The sequence below is a fragment of the Humulus lupulus genome, chromosome 8, assembly GCF_963169125.1.
Source record: "Humulus lupulus chromosome 8, drHumLupu1.1, whole genome shotgun sequence".
Classification (NCBI taxonomy): domain Eukaryota; kingdom Viridiplantae; phylum Streptophyta; class Magnoliopsida; order Rosales; family Cannabaceae; genus Humulus; species Humulus lupulus.
In genome coordinates this window covers 41,266,252-41,286,220 of record NC_084800.1, presented here as the reverse complement: position 1 = coordinate 41,286,220, position 19,969 = coordinate 41,266,252, and the positions used below count along the sequence as shown (strand labels likewise).

At 33.6% G+C, this 19,969-nt stretch overlaps 1 protein-coding gene across 1 annotated transcript; it reads left to right on the top strand.

Annotated features, from left to right (window-relative positions):
• Window positions 1-833: 833 nt before the first annotated feature.
• LOC133796945 (plant intracellular Ras-group-related LRR protein 6) lies at window positions 834-11,495 on the top strand. The gene is made up of 21 exons (XM_062234652.1): window positions 834-1,018; window positions 1,097-1,160; window positions 1,286-1,422; window positions 1,523-1,609; window positions 2,068-2,143; window positions 2,444-2,518; window positions 2,651-2,720; window positions 2,804-2,881; window positions 2,986-3,046; window positions 3,144-3,222; window positions 3,464-3,554; window positions 3,876-3,936; window positions 4,011-4,078; window positions 4,549-4,619; window positions 4,926-5,063; window positions 6,091-6,195; window positions 6,870-6,994; window positions 8,812-8,908; window positions 9,816-9,890; window positions 10,351-10,406; window positions 11,024-11,495. The coding sequence occupies exons 1-21, from the start codon at window positions 954-956 to the stop codon at window positions 11,097-11,099; spliced, it is 1,755 nt and encodes a 584-aa protein (XP_062090636.1). The 5' UTR covers window positions 834-953; the 3' UTR covers window positions 11,100-11,495.
• Window positions 11,496-19,969: the final 8,474 nt, after the last annotated feature.

The following is a 19,969-nucleotide window of genomic DNA, read 5'->3' as shown; positions in this document are numbered from 1 at the left end:
CCTTAGAAAGCTCCTTAGGGGGAGGTGACCTGGTGACTTAAGGAAGAACCATGGCCACCAGCAGATAGGGGCTTAAGCTGTGTACTCCTTTGTCCTATCAATGCCTTATATGAATAAAACGATGCTTTGCCATGTCCCTTTGTGTATGCTTTCTTTACGGTCTATGTGTTGCTTGTTTGTTACCTTCGTTGGGCCATTGCGTGCCACTTGACTGTGTTGTATACTCTGATTGTTGTGTGGGATGTTGTCTCTGGATAGCTTGCCTCGTGCTTGCTCTCGCTTCATAATTGCCCTTACTTGGGTGAGACTTGTAACGTGGCTAACCATTGAGTTTGCTTGCCGCAGGTGTGAATTCTTGGCTGACTTGCTAGCTGCGAGCGCTGTCAAGTGCCGCACGTTCCGTCAATTCGAGTATTGAAGTTGGCGGCCCGTGACACCGAGCGCATTGATAATAATATATTGATAACCCTTTTTATTATTCTCATTAATATCTAAAGTAGGCTATATACAATATTTCATATATTCAATTTTTTCTAAAAGATTCTATTTGAAATGTTTTGTAAAACACAGTCTAAAAAATAAATTTTCAAAATACAAAGTCCAAAAATAAGACAAGACAAACAACCTTAAGTTTGTATCTTAATACATGCATAAAAGTTTATAAAATTTCACTATACACCTAGTAAAAAAATGTCACCTAAAATTAATTTGCACCCATTCACTAACTAAATATTATCAAAATGTAATAATCGATCCGAAATAATTTGTCAAAAAAAAAATCCGAAATAAAGATTAAAAAGTAATAATAATAACCGCTAAAAAAAAGTTGTTGCTAGACTTACAAGTTACAAAAGAAGAGAATAAGAATGGGGACCTTTGGCGCTTAATCCATACTCCTTGGGAGTATAGATCTGAAATCGGAAGCTCATTTGTCCACATTACCAGTTGCTGCCATGGATCGCCTTCTCAAAGCTGCCAGAGCTTCTGGTTCTCTCAACCTTTCAAACCGCTCTCTCAGGTAAGTCATTCTTCTCCTCTACGTCAACGGTCAGATTTCGATTTAATTGACCTAACTGTATTTGGATTCGATTTTCAGAGAAATTCCGAACGAGGTCTACCGGAGCTTGGATTCAGTTGAGGATGGCGAGAAGTGGTGGGAGGTAGCTCTCCAAAAATTTCTGTATAATAATTTATAAATGCTGGCTTCGTTGCAGATGTTTAAAGTGTTGCACGGTCATCACTTAATATCATGAAATTAACGGCTTTGGTTCTTTGTATTCTTCAGGCTGTGGAGCTTCAAAAACTCATTGTAGCTCACAACAATATTAAAGTTTTGAAGGATGATTTGAGAAATTTGCCTCAACTCACAGTCTTAAATGTCAGCCACAACAAACTTTCTGAGCTTCCAGCTGCCATTGGAGAGTGAGTTTTCTATTTCTCGAAGTTTTGTTTGCCTTAAGCATGCATTTCTCTAATGAACACAGAACACCTATTGGTACATAACTATTGAAATTTTTTAAAGGCTTCCCGCGCTGAAATCATTAGATGTGTCCTTCAACTCGATACAACAGTTGCCCGACGAAATTGGGTCTGCAATTTCTCTGGTCAAGTAAGTGCTCTCTCTTCTTAACTTTTTTTAGGAGGGGAGCACAATTCAACAGAACAAGAGGAATTACGCACCTGATCACACACTCAGGCAACTAACCACTTGCTCAAGTGACATTAGTTAGTCTTTATGAGTGGCATGATTGCTTACTTCACTTACCTCTGTGGCTTTATTGCTATAGAAAAACAAGCAGGCTTAATCTTATTACAAATCCATCGATGTAATTTTTGGGATCGTGAAAACTAACGTGTTTTGTTGAGTTTTTAAGTTACCACCCTTGTTAAGCGTTGTGCTTGCATTATGCTATGGTAAATGGCATATAGATAGGGTACAATTGCTTGAAGTGGTTTTTTTTTCTTTATCTATATAAATTTATTGGTGTTATTGTTTATGTTGTTAAATTTAGGAGTGAACTTAATTTAAATTGTTATTGATACAGTATTTATGTGTGTTGGTTCTAGAATTGATTGTTCACGCAATCAGCTTAAGGAACTCCCAAGCTCACTTGGAAGATGTGTGGGCTTATCAGACTTGAAGGTAAGCTTTTTTGTGCTTGGATGATAATTATGTAATTCTAACCTTGGCCTGGCCATCCCACTTTAACAGAGTAATTCTTCTTATTTTGGATCTTAGTATAAATGTAATATATGGAAGATAGAATTGATGTTGGCCAGTTGTCATCAGCCTTTGCATTGACTGTATGGCTTAGTACACCAGATTGCTTAAATTTACTTCTGGCTAGCTTTAAAAAAGAAGAATTTTTTTTTAATTTTTTTATTTTGCTTTGGTGTTTTTTACGGTCTACAATAAATGCTGCCTTTTGTAACTCTTTTTCAGGCATCAAACAACAGCATCACCAGTTTGCCAGAAGATATGGTGAATTGTTCAAAATTGACTAAACTAGATGTGGAGGTTAGTAATATTTGTAGATTTAGCACCTAAATACTGTTTGTGGGATTGTTTATAAGTTATATTCTGGAAAAGCAACTGTGATTGACATATTGGGGGCTCTAAAATGTGATTTGTATCATTCGTCTATGCCAGGGAAACAAGCTAACAATGCTATCTGATAATTTGATTGCATCATGGACCCAGCTTACGGAACTCAATGCATGTAATTGTCCATTGTTTGTGATTTGAGTGTAATTCCTTCCTTTATATTTTTGTGTATATAACAGTGAGCTGTCATCTGTGCAGCAAAAAATTTGCTGAGTAGTATACCAGAGAGCATTGGAAGCCTTTCACGTATCATTCGTCTTGACCTCCATCAGAACAGTGAGTAGTTATGAGTTGCCTTCTTCAATATTCTTTCATTGGTATACTTAAAACTCAAATAAACGCACGTGCTTGTTAGTTGCATAATACTACGAGTTACGCAGGAATTTCAGCTATCCCTTCATCAATAACTGGTTGCTGTTCCCTTGTGGAGTTCTACATGGGGTATCTGCTGTTACAAAATCATATTTTATGTATTTTTTTAATCTCTATTATTTCACATCTTAGACATTTATTGGAATTTTTCAATATCAATTTTCAGGAATAATGCACTGTCAACATTGCCAGCAGAAATTGGCTCACTTTCTCATTTAGGGACTTTTGATCTTCATTCAAATCAGGTAGCTAATAATTTGTTGAAATTGACTTTTCTGTGTTACTTGGAAGCCAACTCATTTATTCATTCCTACCCGCAGTTGTAAACACAGGATACATAACTACTATAAGTATTAATGATGAACTGATCAGCGAAAAATTAGTAACTTCTAGTTAATGACAAACATTTAATAATGAAGGCTGACTTCATTAAGGCATTGAGCAATCTAACATTGGCTTACTAAACAATCTTTCATTACTTTATAGTTGAAGGAGTACCCAGTGGAGGCATGCAAATTGCGCCTCTCAGTCCTGGATCTCTCAAACAATTCATTGACTGGATTGGCTCCTGAGCTTGGTAAGGTTAGCTTACTCCACATGTTTTAGATTAAATGTAGTGTACATTTGCAGAAATTTTTTCTGTAGCTCGTATTTGTTCAATAAATCCTCTTATATTATATTTCCAATTAGTTTATTAAAATGAAGCATATTAAATTTAATTCTGTACTGTAATTAAAAAAAATTAGCAGATATGATCCTACTTTTTGAGAGAACCATAATTAGCTTACACACACACACACACAAAGGCCTGCTTACTTTTCACTCTTTATAGTATTCAAAACAATATGAAGTTTGGTGATTAACAAACAATTTTTGTTATTGGCTCTTCTAACTCTAGGTGAGATGACCACCCTGAGAAAACTTTTGCTTACTGGGAACCCTTTACGAACTCTTCGAAGGTGTGACCATGAGACATTTTCTTGTTCCTTTGCATTTAATGCTTCTGTAAGTTAAACCTTTGTTTTCTTTCCAGCTCATTGGTTTCTGGACCCACACAAGCTTTATTGAGGTACCTCCGGAGTAGACTGCCCCAAAGTGAAGGTTTGTATTTGTCATGCATGATCACTGCGAACATTTTCTTAATGCTAATGATAGATTCTAAAAGAAACACAGCGAAAGAGTAAGCTGAATATTATTTTTGTACTGTAGAAGTCTGGAAAAAGAGAAACACACAGGTGTTAGGCCATTCAAGAGGCCTGGCCTTTCTCAGGAGCTCAGCTCCAGTACTTGTTTACACCAGAAAATCCCTAATCCAATCGTGTATCTCTTCCTCACCTAATAGGTCACTCAGCCAGCTACAGTAACCAAACAAAAAGACAAAAGTAGCCCACACACTCATTCATCGTTTAATTCTTCCTAGCATTAGTAAATCTAATGGGAGTTTATCAGCTAGCTCTGTAGGTGTTTGGATCTCTAGAATTCTATCTCTCAAAGCAATACCAAAGCTTTGTAATCCATAAATTTGAATCTAACTTCTATTTGAAGTCATGGAGTTCAACATTTTCATGCAGAAGCTGAAGTCACAACTACAGCAAAAGTGGATGTAATTACCATGGCAACCCGGTTGTCTATCGCTTCAAAGGTATCGATCATGATAGTTACCTCTGATTTGGAAAAGCTCTTCCCCAGAATGATCTTTGTTTGTCTTCTTATTGTGTAAAGTGAATTTTCTAGGGGTGTTTGCCAAAAAATTACGATTCCACTAGCACATATGATTTGGTTTCTGTTCTGCATGTAACTGATGAATTGTGTTGCTTATTGTTTCTTTGTCTTTTATAGTTTAGTTGTTACATGCCAGAGGAGAGCATGTAAATCACTATTGGTTCCTATACATATTTTTTGTATTTAAGTTTGACATTTACACCTGTAGAAATGATTTTACTCTCAGGAACTTTCTTTGGAAGGGTTGGGTTTGGGTGCTGTGCCATCACAAGTATGGGAATCGGGTGAGGTCATTAAAGTTGATCTTTCTAGGAATTCTATTCAAGAACTGCCAGTTGAACTTTCCTCATGTATGTCTCTCCAGGTAAGTTAATTCAAACAGCTTATCTTGTTTGCTTCATAGTCAGAAATAAAAAGTGGTACACAAAGTATATAAACTTGTACATTCCTTTGTCTCTTTTCATTAAAAATCTACTAATGTCATCATCAAATTTAAAGTTTATTCAATAATGAGATTGAGGCTGCTTCCACAGCTGGGATCAGCCACTGGACATAAGAAAATTGACTGTTTAGGGATAACTAGGTGCTACTTTTGATAGGCCTATGATTAGGCAAGTCTATCATAAGCGACTTAAATAAGTTTATTTAGATTATTTTAGTTAGCTGAATTTAATTCTTTATGTATTGTATTGAACTCTTTTAGGGGTCAAAGTTAAAATTACATTTTACTGAGGTGGCTTTAGTAAGTCTTGGTTGGGGGTTATAAATAGGAGGTCAATAGGGGGTATGAGAAAAGTTAGGAGAGTTGTCTCTTGTGGAGTGTCTCCAAACCCCTCGAAAGTTTGGAGTCGGAGAGTTCCAGACCTCTCGAAATTCTGGAGTCTTGTAATTCTTTCTCTATTATTTCAATAAAAGTTGAGAGAAATTTTCAGCAATTGTGTGATTGAGTATAATAGGTTGATCCTATTCTAAGGAAAACCTATCAACTTTAAGGAGAACTAGGTTATGTTTTGGCTGGAGACGGTTAATAGGCTTGTCATGGTTATCTACTATGTATTGTGAAAGACAGGCTTATCATGGTTATCTACTATGTATTGTTAGAGACGAAGAACATAGCAAGGATATAGGCACCAACACTCTAGAATATTATGCATATGCTATTACACGAGGAAAATGGGCAGAGGCACAATTGATATTTCTTATACAAGTTTTATAATAAGATTCTTTCTTAATTTGATCTATTTTTGTAGTATTAATGGTCAAGAATAAGTTATTTATGACTGTTTTGGCTGGGATTTTTTAGAAAGTTACTGCTGATAGGCTGGGCTAGGTTATTAGGAAACTTGCTGCTGTGTTAAATTATTAATTGGAATTTTGTCCCACTGTTGCAGACTTTGATTCTGTCCAGGAACAAGATTAAGGAATGGCCTGGTGCTATTTTCAAGTCACTTCCTAATCTACTGTCTTTGAAATTGGAAAGCAATTTACTTGGACAGGTAAGTTGATGCATGTGTGTGTGTTACTACATATTATGCGTTGGAACAGAAGTATGAAATTAACATAATTTCTATAAATATTTTTCTTGTTTCTTTCAGATAGACTTTAAAGATATGACCTAGCATTAAAATTTATGTTAATGAACAAAAAGTTTATCTGGTTTGATTGGTGGCTCATTCAATCAGTGAATTTTTCAGACTAAACAGACTTTAACGTCTAGATGTTTAAGGGGCCTAGCTGTTGCCTGGTTTTAAGTATTCCTCCACAATAATATGACAATTCACTTGCTCTTCAATATGTGAAACTCACACAAAGCCATAGTAGGATAATTAAATGAAATTTGGAGGCAGCATTATTGTATCTTACCGACGCACAGGCTATTTGTCACGTGAAGATCAAGTTTTTTTTTTCTAAATGCTGGAGAAAATTTTATAACGGGAAACAGGACTGCATACATAGATTTCACATTGGAATTACTTTTGGGTTCTTTCTCTTCACAAAGTACAAACTTAGTGATGAATTATAGCATTAAGCCCTAACTGATGCAGTAATGCCCAAATTTTTTGGGAAGGATTCTCATCCTGGTCCTTGCCGTGCATGTTTTTTATGCTACGTGTGCTGCTTGTGATCAGCTGTACAATCTGATCATCTTTTTTTTTCTATACTGCCGTAGATTCCATCAGATGGGTTCCAAGCCATCCCTATGATTCAGGTTTTGGATCTAAGTGGCAATGCAGCGTCTTTACCAGAGCATCCACCATTTTCTAGCTTACCTCATTTACAGGAGCTATACCTCAGGTCAGTCAACAGAAAATCATAGTCAAATGTATTCGGGGACATTGAAGAGCATGTTTATTTGAGCTTATTCTCTTAATGCATGGATGGATATAGAAATATGCGTGTATATATTACGCAAGCACTTTTCTCAGGCACGTGCTTGTTATTAGGAGAAAGAAAAGGAAAAGAACAAAAACAAATAGAAATCTTTCAATTTTGAAATGACCCAAAACAGAAAGTTTTGCATGAAATAAAAAATGTAATGAATTTTGACCGGAAAAGGAAAATTAAGAAAATGTCAAAGCGAAAGAGAGTAGAGATAACAAAAAATCTACGAAACAACTCAGCGTACCAAAATGTATAATCGAGCATATATTTTTCCCATGCAATTTTTTTTTTGAAAAATTCCCATACAATTTTTAATACAAATAAAATAATTAGTCCGTCATTCAGCAGCTTCATTGCACTTTTACGTTGACATTGTTAAAGATAAAGATGAACATAGACCAAAAAGTAAATATAAAACTTAAGAAGACTCATCAAGCATGCCAGAATATAGTGCCAAAACCAAGGCAAGTCCATTCTTCTATATGCTATTTATGGCAGCACATTTTAGTACAATTATTGAACTTGTTTATTAAATGTTTTTGGGCCACCATTTCAACTTGAAATTGCGAAATATTGTCTATGTTGGGAAATTGTTCACAGTAATCTTAAGATCTAAATCTATTTATTGCTAAATTCTCCCAAAGCAATATAAGTAGGCACAAATAAATCATAAAGTTGCAGAATTACCTTAAATTGAAACACCCAAAGAGTTAAATTGGAGTCATACACCATAAAACTTGTTCTTATAATCAAACAAAAATTAAATTTAAAACATGAAAAATCTGAAGAAGAAAAACAAAATTAAATAAACCCAAATATGTAATGCACTTGGGAATGAGATGCGATTTTTTGTTATCTAAATTCAATTGGGTTTTTGGCCTTTGGCTAAGCTTTTACTTTTGCTTATAATTAAAAGTATATAATAACTATTACATAAATATATTTTTTAATAAAAATTTAATTTTAAAGTGTTTGAATATTAATAAAAAAGAGATTTTTTATGAGTAAATTAGAAATTATAAAAATTATTTTAATTTAGAAAACAACTTCTCAAAAGTTCTTTTGGGAGAAGCTAGGGTTTGTCAGCTTCTCTCAAAAAAGCTTCTAAATTATAAAATAGACTTTATTTTTTCCCAACCAACTCAAAAATATCTTTTTTAATTCTAAAAAGCTAAAAACGATTTTATAGAAGCTTAGCAGGGGGCCTTTCTCAATTTACTATTAGTAGTTGGAACCCTATGCCTAAAATTGCTACCCGATATTAGATATGCAGACCATTATCACATAATTTAGTTCAGTTTTAAAGTCTAGTGGAAGTTACGTGTAACTGGAGCTTAAATGCATGTCAATTTACATTCTAAAGCTTCTTATAAAACAAACTTACACTCTAAAGCAAAAAGTGGACAAGGAAGCAGAGAAGAATTAAAGGGCTACAGATGGTTCAGAAGAGAGCAGAAAGGAATGTTACGTTAATATATATATATACACACATACATCAAAGAGTCCTCTAACAACGCGTTATTCAGAATATTCTAAAGCAAGTTTCCCATGTATTCATTATTTCACCAAGTTATAACAGACTAAAACCAAAAAGAAACAAAACTTTGAAGCAACAGCTGGGGGTACTATGATGTCAGCGCCCATTCATTTTCCTATAATAGTAGTAGCTATATACATGTGTTTGGAATATTCATGATAATAGTAATCTTACATCTATTTTAACTTCACAGACAAATGCAGATATACGAAGTTCCATCTGAGATTTTGGGGTTACAGAATTTGAGGATACTTGACCTGAGCAGAAATTCCCTTCAATCAATTCCACCGGTAACACATTTGCCACTAAGAAGAAAATATATTGCATGTAAAATGTATTTTGTTTACATCAAGTTTGGAATCACGTTACTATGTGAGGTCCAAGGTTTCAGGTTAATTAGTAGTTGTATCATTTGTACTTAGTGGAAAGTAAATAACTAAAACAGTTTATTGTTGGCAAAAATGTATTACAGCGATACTTTCCCTGAGCTATAAGTAGAGAGAATGAGCTGTGATGAAATAGGAAAGGAAGGCCTCACAATTTAATCGTATCTTGTAGCACATTTTTCCTATTTATGTAGTTGGGTATTTGTTAGGCCTCCAACTCACATCACTTATGTTAGACGTAAGAAACAGAGGTGCTGATTCATATTCTGAGGTTATAGAATTGTAATGGGTGCTGATTCATATTCTGGGGTTATAGAATTGTAATGGGTTGCTATTAATTACTATTATGTTATTTAGGTTGTGTGTTATTGCTGTCAGTTTTGGAATGGGAATAGGTTGTGGTTTATTTTATAAATAGGTAAGGGCTTGGTTTGTAAGGGGATCCTAGAGTGAGTTGTTGAATGTGTGGAGAGTTGGTGGTCTCTCGAATACCACCAGTGGCTGTGAGGGTGTATTTGCCTATTCCTCTTAATAGAAATTCTAGAACTTTTGTGCTTCAATTACTTACTGTCTTGCTAGTGTTATGCTTGGTTTCTGGTTTGTTCTTGCTTATTTTTTCAGGTCTTAACAGTATTTTCTTGGGAGGTCAATAAAATTTTTTTTAAAAACCTTAACCTTTTTCCTTGACTTTGGTGGTTAGAATAGCAAAATCCCACAATCTGAAATCTGTTGTTAATTGGGTTAATTCTGAGTTGATAGATCTTGTTTGTTGAAAGACCTCCGTTTCTGATCTTTGATACATCAATGGCAGGGATTCAAAAATCTTACTTCTCTCATTGAGCTTGATCTATCTGACAATAACATATCAACACTTCCCCCAGAGTTGGTAAGTATAAGATGCCTTTTCAGGATTTGTGTATTGGAAGCTTAGTATAGTAACATCAACAAGTTTGAAATAATTTTGCTTGCAATTTTATGTGTCTTGTCTATTGCTTTGTGAAGTTATTGTGTGTGTCTTGCACAATGCTATAAGAAAAACCAAACTTTTGCTCCTGCTGCAAACTACTACAAGGGGCCTATTTATATGTACATTATCGCAAATGATACTTATTGCATGTGATAGAGTATTTGCAAGAATTATGAAATTACATTTTGTTTCTTGTCTTTCGTAGTAAAATATGAAATTCTGTAAAGTTAACTAGTAATAACTTCTATATGCATATTCATCCATTATGTATGTGCCGACTGGAGTTGTCTGGTAAACCATATCATATTTGTCCAGATCTGATCTGTTACATTATTCTAAGATCTGTTACATTATTCTAAGCTAGTAGATTTCTTTTTAGGGTTTGCTTGAACCCAGCTTGCAGGTCTTAAGACTTGATGGAAATCCGTTGAGAAGGTATGCTACATTTTCCTTTTATATCTTCCAGCTTCTGTGATAAGCATGTTCTTAATCCTGTTGATGTTAGTTGAAAATTTTCTTAGCATTGTCTTTAAGTGACTTCATTTTTTATTGATTCACTTGTGCACGTCTGTATGAGTTATTTTTGCCAAATCTCAAACCTGTATATGGGGCTTGGTCTACAAGCTTTGAGGTAACTGCATATTGCAAAATGAGTCCTTGTATATTGATAGGGAGGTCCAAGAAAATAAGAATAATAACTGTGGAGATAGAGTATTAGAAGTCCAGCCCTACATCGTTCACTTCACTGGGAAAATCGTAAGGAAGCAAAACTAGCAATCTTATTAAAACATTTATAACTGTATATATATATATATATCATGTGTGAAGACTTTGATGGTTTTTGACTTGGTGGCGTATAAATTTCTTGAAGACTATTATCAGAAAATTGCTATTAATGTATATGGTTTAGATTATGATTTCAACTATATTACTTAGCCATGACTATTAAACAATAAAGATTTGATAGAAGATAGAATTGTTTGTGTACTTTTTGCATGTGGGGTGAGACTGCCATGATTTAGTTTTCATTATTATATTGATCTATTTTGTAGCATCCGGAGGACAATCTTAGATAGAGGAACCAAGGCTGTCTTAACATATTTGAAGGACAAAATTACAGATCTCTAGTTTAGTTGCAATTCTATCCGGACATCTTTCACTTTTCATTTGCCAGAATTCTTAATTTGAAGACTACGTGGTTCATTACATAGTTGGAGTGTGAGCGTGACATTTGCGATCTTACGAATTAATTTATGATAATTTTTGTCGTTTTAAATATCCCAATGTTTGCCCATGGGATTGTATTTGCTGTTACTGTTAATAATTTATTTTCTCCACGTAAGCTATGCCTATGTGTTTGTAAAATATTATGTGATTGGTTGTGTATTCTATTCTCGTTGTTGTTATTGCAAATTCGCTTGTTTGCAAATTGTACATGCTTTGAAATTACAGACATTTTTTCATTTTGTGCTCGTATACAGATTAAACAGTAGTGACATCTTAAATTTTCTTTCTTTTTCCTCAGGTTTTACCACAAGAACAATAATAATGTTGTAAATTTTCCAGTAAAACGCCAAAATATATATATGGAATCATTAATTATTAGAGTAACAATGGGCAATTTTTTTTTTATTCAAGTGATAGAAATGCAAATGGTGTGCTTGATTATAATTATTATCACTCTTTAGTGCGGTAAAATTAGAGACTAATTTGAGAGAAATGAGTGATTTATCTCAATCCTAGGTTGTCATCAAAACCCTTTCACTTGGATACCCACTTCGGATGGTAAAACTTGAATTTTCACGAGTCATGGCTATGGGGCCTATAACTACACTTGATTCATTGTATATTGAGATGTAACTTGTTTGAGAGTAGAGACACATTTACTTGGCCTACTATTTGTTATTTAGATGGTGAGTCACATTTATAGTCGAAGTATTTATGTGTAGAGAAATCAAATGCTGTGCATTTAATGTTCTTTACAAACAAAGTGGGATCTAGTTGGTAGTTGAACTATGATTAAGCATTCCATGGTGTAACCCTGAAGTAATGTTTCAGTAATTTTTACTCTATAACGCATGAAACTAGATGACAAATTGTATTTTTTCTTGGTTTAAATGGGGAGAGATAGTTTCTAGCAAACTTTGATCATATTTAATAAAAGGTATATACTCATTCATTTAGTTGTTTGTGACATATTTATTATTTTATGTTTTCAATAATACTTATCTGGTACCTTTTAATTTAAAATTGTATATATTTAGTACACCACACTTAAATTTTATCAATATGACAAAACTGTCCTCAATTATATGAGTTTAAAATTCAAATTTAGTTAGTTAATTATATACAACTAATATCATTTTGGTCAGATTGATAAAAAAATATTATTCAAATTTAAATTCAGGATATCAAATATGTATAATTTTAAATTATAATATATCAAATGAGTATTATTAAAAATATAAAGTACAAAATTCATTTTTCTATGAAACACAAATTAGCAAATCTAATTCATATTTGGTAAATTTATTTTTAATGACTTGAGAATTTGTGTTTCCAAGTGAGTCCATTTTTTAGCTTGATTTGAAGGTAATTTTAACATCTTCAAACATTTGAGTTTCACATTCTCTTAATCTAAACTTTATCTAACTATACTCCACAAATCCAAATTTCATGTCAAACACCCCTAAAAGCATAGCAACAAAGTATTTATTGTTCAGTCGCATTTAATGAGGTGGCACTAACAAATGGCAGAGTGAATGGAGAAAACAATTAGCACTCTGCCCTTTTCGCCCTCTCTAGTAACAATCCTACTTCAAAGAGTACTTTTATATATTCAAACGGACACAACTACCTACAAAATTTCACCAACTATAAACTTTATAGCTTTTAAAGAGCAATTAATATTTGTTTTTTAAAAAAAAGATAAATCATAAATGGTTAACGTGGACCATGTCCATTACAGGTCTAAGAGCTGTGATGACCCAAATAAAAATTAACCAAATCATTAGTAGGTTAACCAAACCATTGGCATACAATTCAAATTGAAAGTCATATTCGCAGGAAAATTTGAGTTTTTATGCTTAAGAGGGTTCTAAGTAAAAAAAAAATCTAGGCATTTAAATCATTTAAAAAAATGTCAATTCTTTTGACAATATTCAAAATATCCTTTTTATAATTTTTCTCAACCACTTTCTCTTCTCTCTTCCCACTTTCTCTCTCAATCCATTCCTTACAACTCTCTCTCTAAAAAAAAATTAATGGATAAGATAAAATATAAGAGACATCAATATAATGACAAATATTCCTCATTTAGGACACTAAAATACAGCATTTCGAATAGATCTAGACATGATTTTTTATTTTTTTTTGCGATTTTTTTTAGATTTGAAGCTTTGAAATCTGCAGAAAATCGACGTGGTTTGATGGTGCTCTATGCCAGCTCGATGGAGCCTTCAAAATCAAGATTTTCATGAAAAAATCGATGTTGTTCGATGGTGGTTCGATGTGATTCTTGCAAAGTATGTAATTTTTCACTCGGGTGTCCGTTTGGGGTATTTTTTTTTTTTCTTTTGTATTTTTTCAAGATCTACACGTTTGAGATGTGTATATACACATTTGGGAAATTTAAATATTGGAAAAAAAATGAAAAATGCAAAACATACCTTATGTTCAAGATATGTTTTTGTATGTTTTCAATTTTTAAATTTTGAAAATGTGTATGTGAACATCTAAAATGTGTTGATCTCAAAACAATACACAAAATAAAAAAAATCACCCAAAACGGACAATCGAGTAAAAAATTATGTCTTTTACAAAAATTGCATCGAACCACCATCGAGCAACCATTGAACCACCATCGAGCAACATCGATTTTTTCATGAAAATCTTGATTTTGAAGGCCCCATCGAGTTGACATCGAACACCATCGAATAACCATCGAGTTGGGCATGGTTTTTGAGTTATATTTTAGATCTGAAACTCTAAATTCTGTAGAAAATTGACTTTGCTCAATGGTGCTCGATACTAGCTCAATGGGGCCTTCAAAATCAAAATTTTCATGAAAAAATCGACGCTGCTCGATGGTGGTTCGCGTAGGATATTGGAATTTAAATCTAGATGCATGCTTTCTATTATTTTTTCAAATACATAATAGAAGCATTGAATAACATGACATACATATGAACATCAGATTCGTAAATTAACATAAACACAAAAATGTAGAAACTTACGAATACGCAGCAGAACTAGAACAACTCATTCCTTCAATCTCTCTAACCCTTGATTCCTTTCTCTAGTAGAGTATTATCAAGCAGATTTAATTAGATCAGCAACACAGTCTTCCTCGCCAAGCCTTTGATCAACTTAGAACTAGTGTGATCTGGTTCTTGTAGTGGGCAAAATCAGTCTGCTTGATAAAAAAGAATCCAACAAGCAATCACTCAGCCCAATAAGCTAGTCTAATTAGCCAATACGGCACAAACCCATGTAAATGGGCTCGCATATACAATGTACCATCCAAACGCCCAGAACCATACCCGAACATGAACCCGGATACGCTCAGTCAGCCAGGGACCTTGAAACAGTCAAGGCTCCCACCACATTCGCCGAGAATATTTCGGAAAGAAACCACTTGGAGCGAGTCAAACGAATCAGAAAGACGAAGGAGGACGGAACAAAAAGGAGGACAATAAATAAGACCATCAGGGTTTGAGAAAAGACATCAAATAATCACTGGACTTTCTCTACTCTCTAATTGAAACAAAGGCTACTCTATTTTTGAGCGATCCAGTCAAGCAAGACTAGTTAGTCAGCCTGATTGGACCTGACTTAGTCGCTCGGCTCCTCCGTCATCGCCACCGTCACTCTGACCATTTTACGACTCTTCCATCCATCATTATTTTGATTATTTATATCGTAATTTTATTACTTTCTATTAGCTCTCATTACAACCCGACTGACTTGAGCGTCGGAGTCCCTTTGGCTGACACCCCACCGGTGCTCCCAATTGAACTCTCGTCTCTCTCTTTGTTCTTGACAGGTTGCTGGTGCCCATCTAATCAATTGTAGGAAATCACCTCTACAGTTCTCAACACATAAGATAGAGATCTAGAAGAGAAGAAGAGATAGTGGCTAAGAAAGGATTAGAGTGTCTATATTTTCACTTACCCAATGAATCAACTGAGACCGACTTATAAAAACCTTAGATATTATATTCCTTATATAGACAACTTAATAGACTTTATTTAAATTTAAATTTAAATTAATTAAAATAATAAACAAAAAGATAAAAGCCTTGACTCCCACAAATGGCCTTAGGCCCAATCTCTTTATTTTGAATTTAAATCTCAATTGGGCCTAAATTCAAAACCTTTTATTTTTTTAATTAATTAATTAAATCCTTATTCAAATTAACTAATTATAATTCGAAACTTGATTTAATTTCATTTATTTATATCGACACAAATTTATCAATATTAATAAATTTACCCAAAGATTCTATTTTATTTTCTAAATTTCATATCTCTGTAAATTTTCCAAAATTGACCTAGTCAACTTTAAAAAATCATAATTGATAATTAAATCAATTAATTGAGACATTCTAGATGATTTACTCAAAAGTGATGCGGGGACCATGGATCCATAAAATCAAGCTCCAATAAGTTACTGTGAATTTATTTACGAATAATTTCACTACCTTATTAATTCCTTGTGACTCCACTATAGACTCATAATTGAACTCTTGAATTCATAGAACGTATTTTCCAAACCATAAATACATTATCCATTGTTATAACCATTACAGTTAGTCAATCCTCTATCGATGACTTACTAAAAAGCTGGGTGAAAATTACCGTTTTACCTCTCATCAACATTTATCCTTAACTCCCACTAAGTTCCTTATAAATGATATTTCCTTGAACTCAATCACAGATTTGAGATCTCAATCATTTAACATTTTGAACAAAGCAATTAAGGAAATCATCTTTTCACTTCTTATACAGAAGTTATAGATTTCATATCTATGAATAATACTCCCACTCAATTACACTAATAAATCTCCAAGATGTAAGTATGGGCTATACCGTACAGTAAGCTGGTAACGAACAAGTAAAAAGATTTAAATAATATAATTAGCAGAATATTATCACTCAGAATTAAGATTGACTTAACCTCTGGTCAACGCTGTGACATTGAATAGATTCAATAACAACGATACTTATTTATCAATCAATAATCAATATCGTTCCTAGTCCAATGTAACCAAATACATCCGATCATATCTACTTGGTCAATGCCTTAGACAAGACATCACACCTCGAATGTGTAAGTAGATCATATCGTAAATTGCCTAATCAGTGAATATCCAATGCACTGATCTAATCTTAGGACTCGTTCTTTTGAACATATAATTACAGCTATAATCCACTGTTTCCTAGTCACTATAATTGTAACTATCCATATGTTTGAGATTATATGAATGTTTGTATTATTATTTCAATAATCATGTAATAAAACAAGCAAGCAACATGGTTATCAAACTAAATGATTTCGACTACTTTTATTGACAATATGAAATCGTGTTACATGTCCGACATGGTTTTATAAGGGCATAAAACCCAAAAGTTCGATGATTGCTCGATGGTGGTTCGATGCAATTCTTGTAAGAGCATAGTTTTTCACTCGGGTGTCCGTTTGTGGTGATTTTTTTTTTATTTTGGGTATTTTTTTGAGATCCACACCTTTTAGATGTTCACATACACATTTTCAAAGTTTAGAACTTGAAAACATACCAGAACATATCTTGAACATGAGGCATGTTTTGCATTTTGCATTTTTTTCAATATTTACATTGCCTAAATGTGTATACACATATCAACCGTGTAGATCTTGAAAAATACCCAAAATAAAAAAAAACACCCAAACGGACACTTGAATGAAAAATTACATATCTTGTAAGAATCGCATTGAACACCATCGAATCACTATTGAACTGCCATCGAACCACCATCGAGCAACATCGATTTTTTCATGAAAATCTTGATTTTTAAGGCCCCATCAAGCTGGCATTGAGCACCATCGAACCACGTCGATTTTCTGCAGATTTCAAAGTTTCAGATCTGAAAAAAGTCGCAATAAAAAACCCAAAAATCATGCCCAGATCTGTTCGAAATGTTGTATTTTAGTGTCCTAAATGAGGAATACTTGCCATTACACTGAGTTCTCTTATATTTTACCTTACCCATAGATTTTTTTTTTCTGGAGAGAGAGTTGAGAGGAATGAGTAGAGGGAGAGAGAGAGAAGAGGAAGTAGATGGAAAAATTATGGGAGGGGTATTTTGGGTATTGTAAAAAAATTTGACATTTTTTAAAAATGATTTGAAGGCCTAACATTTTTTTTTTATTTAGGACACCTCATTAAGCATAAAAACTCAAATTTCCCAAATAGTATACCTACCTAGCTCAATGAGTTCAACTTTCTTAGATTGAATATTATAGTGAGGTCTGCAAACACACCAAAAAGGTAAAAATCCAACGATATCTATGGAAAATGATAAAGATTGGATACAAAAATGGCAAAAGATAGTACACCTGTCAACAAGACAAAGAGTGATAACAAGCACCATTATTCAAACAAATTAAAGCTAAACACAAACAATCATAAATAACAAACAAAAAAAAACCTAAAACACCGCATAGCCCCATTAGCATCAAAACCTTCACGCGACACCATTTTAACCACCCAAATCCTGACCACAAAACCACTTAACCATGTGAGACGACCCTAACACGAACAAGCTTCCCATCGCACCAACACCAAAGAGAACAAGGACCTTAATCACTTGCTCCATACCACTGGAGCCAACATTGTCGCTGAAGAAAACCATGAGCCTTTCTGCCTATTTTGACAAGCAAGCACAGAGCCAAAAAGGCCAATCGAAACAAAGAAAAATGTTGTTGGAGAAGCCACCCCATCATCCTCATTAGTTCCTGTTCAACACTCCTGCAAGGCCTCTAGGCAGAGACAAATGTAGGTGTAGCAACACGCAATACTTTCTCTCTTTATCCTTGCCTCTAGGCCAAAGCTCCACCAACACACAAGGATATGTTGGTGGGCGAGAGAAGGCAACCCTAAGTCTAGATTTTCTCGGGAGGAAAAGAGAAGAGACAACGTTTAGAAAAAAAGAAAGACATTTGAAAGAGTTATGCAATTAATGTTTATTTCCTTATTCTCTATTCTAGCTGTTCTTTTCCTAATCTTAATTAGATGTAGATCAATCTGTGTCCTCGAATTGGTTGTGAATGTAATTTATGCGTTGTTGCAGGGAAGCCAAGAAACTTTAAATTGATTATGCATGCATATTTTCAATTAGGTCCCAAACAATAAGACATGACCAACGATTATAATTGAGATCTACCTAATGAAAAAATTAAACTGACATAGTGGGTAGATTTGTCAACTTACCATCAACATTCAAAGATATATGTACTTACTTAATTCACGTGTACACAGCTTTGGTTGTTACAACTTACATTGATATTAACTAACTTCTATTTTCTCTTGAAACATTACTATTGTAATGTTCTTAATAAAGTGCTTTATTCAAAGTTTTGACTTTGTGTATCACCCTAGACCAACAAATAAAGTAATAATTTGTTTCTCTCTCTTTGATCAATAATTTAAAATTTAATAAACGCGTTTGTTTGATGATACTACAATATAAATTGTGTCTACTACAATTTTGGCGACTTTGGTGTTTGGTGAAGGTCCACAATAGTTTTTTATGTCCATGCTGCTGCCTTGAATAATTTTGCATGACTTCAAAAAGATTATTGTATTGTGTTTTTTTGTTTTGAATAATAATGTACTTAGTGGTTAAGTCTTCAACGCAGGCCAGCCAGAAGCTGGCACTCTCATTATTTGAATATATTTCTTAATGCTCTAATTTTGGACTACCTTTGGAACTTTGCCCCTTTTTTTTGGTTGTCTTTTAGCCCCTATATTTCTTTCTCCTTAAGTATGATTGCAAATATTCTCTTTGTTATTATAATATTATGACACCAATCAAACCCACCAAAAATCTAAGTTTAATTAGTGAACTTATCATTTTTGTAATGTGATGGATCAATATCAACAAGGTGAATACAATTATGTAAATAGAAGCTTAAAGTATCAAACAACCCCATAATTCAAAGAGGTAAATAGAAATGCATTGCTCCATGAAGATTACAAAAAATTATAATGCAAACCAAAAAAAAAAAAGTAATAATATACGCACACATTTTTTATAACAAAATATTACAAACACTTATCTGGGAAATTTTTTTAACTAATTATGTTTAGTGTAGACTTGTTCCACTGAATTAAAATGAATTTTCATATAAGTGTGTATAATGTTTGGATCTAAAAAAATATATTTACGCATATCATCACTCAAAAAAAATATCATCGTTAAAAAAATAATAATAAAATAAAAATTGCTGTATTTGTTGTACCGAATTCTCTTCGTTTTGGTTGAGGTCAAATAATCATGTGCAATAATAATGGCAAAACTCTTTTAGACCTAGAAATTAAGGAGGGAATATTTAGAACTGAAAAATTATAAATAATAATAAAAAATTGTGGCTTCGATAAATGTAATTAGGATATGAAAAGTTCATTTAAAATGATTGATCCTAACTAGTGTAGGCAGAGCAGCGTTTGTGGAGGTTGGAAGGGGCGTGACTCCACGCGTTCCCGAAACAGCGCGTGGTTTCGGCGTACCTACTTTGGTGGTTCCCACAGCCCATTATCCTTCCAATGAAATGGTGCCAGATGACGTGGCTTCACTAGGAGCTTCCACGTCATTGTTTAAGAAAGGGAGAGAGAGAACAGTGACAGACAGACATGTCCAACCTCATTAAAATTGAGGAAAACTCTTTAATTAACTAATAATGTTATTTAAAATTTTAAGAGTTGAAGAATGAGAGAGTGGCCATTTTCCTTTATTTAA

Excerpts from the sequence above, each read along its gene's own strand:
- LOC133796945 (XM_062234652.1), top strand. The coding sequence starts at position 954 with ATGGATCGCCTTCTCAAAGCTGCCAGAGCTTCTGGTTCTCTCAACCTT. Across the intron at positions 3,047-3,143 it reads CTTGTGGAGTTCTACATGGG|GAATAATGCACTGTCAACAT; the intron begins GTATCTGCTGTT and ends ATCAATTTTCAG. Across the intron at positions 10,407-11,023 it reads GATGGAAATCCGTTGAGAAG|CATCCGGAGGACAATCTTAG; the intron begins GTATGCTACATT and ends TCTATTTTGTAG.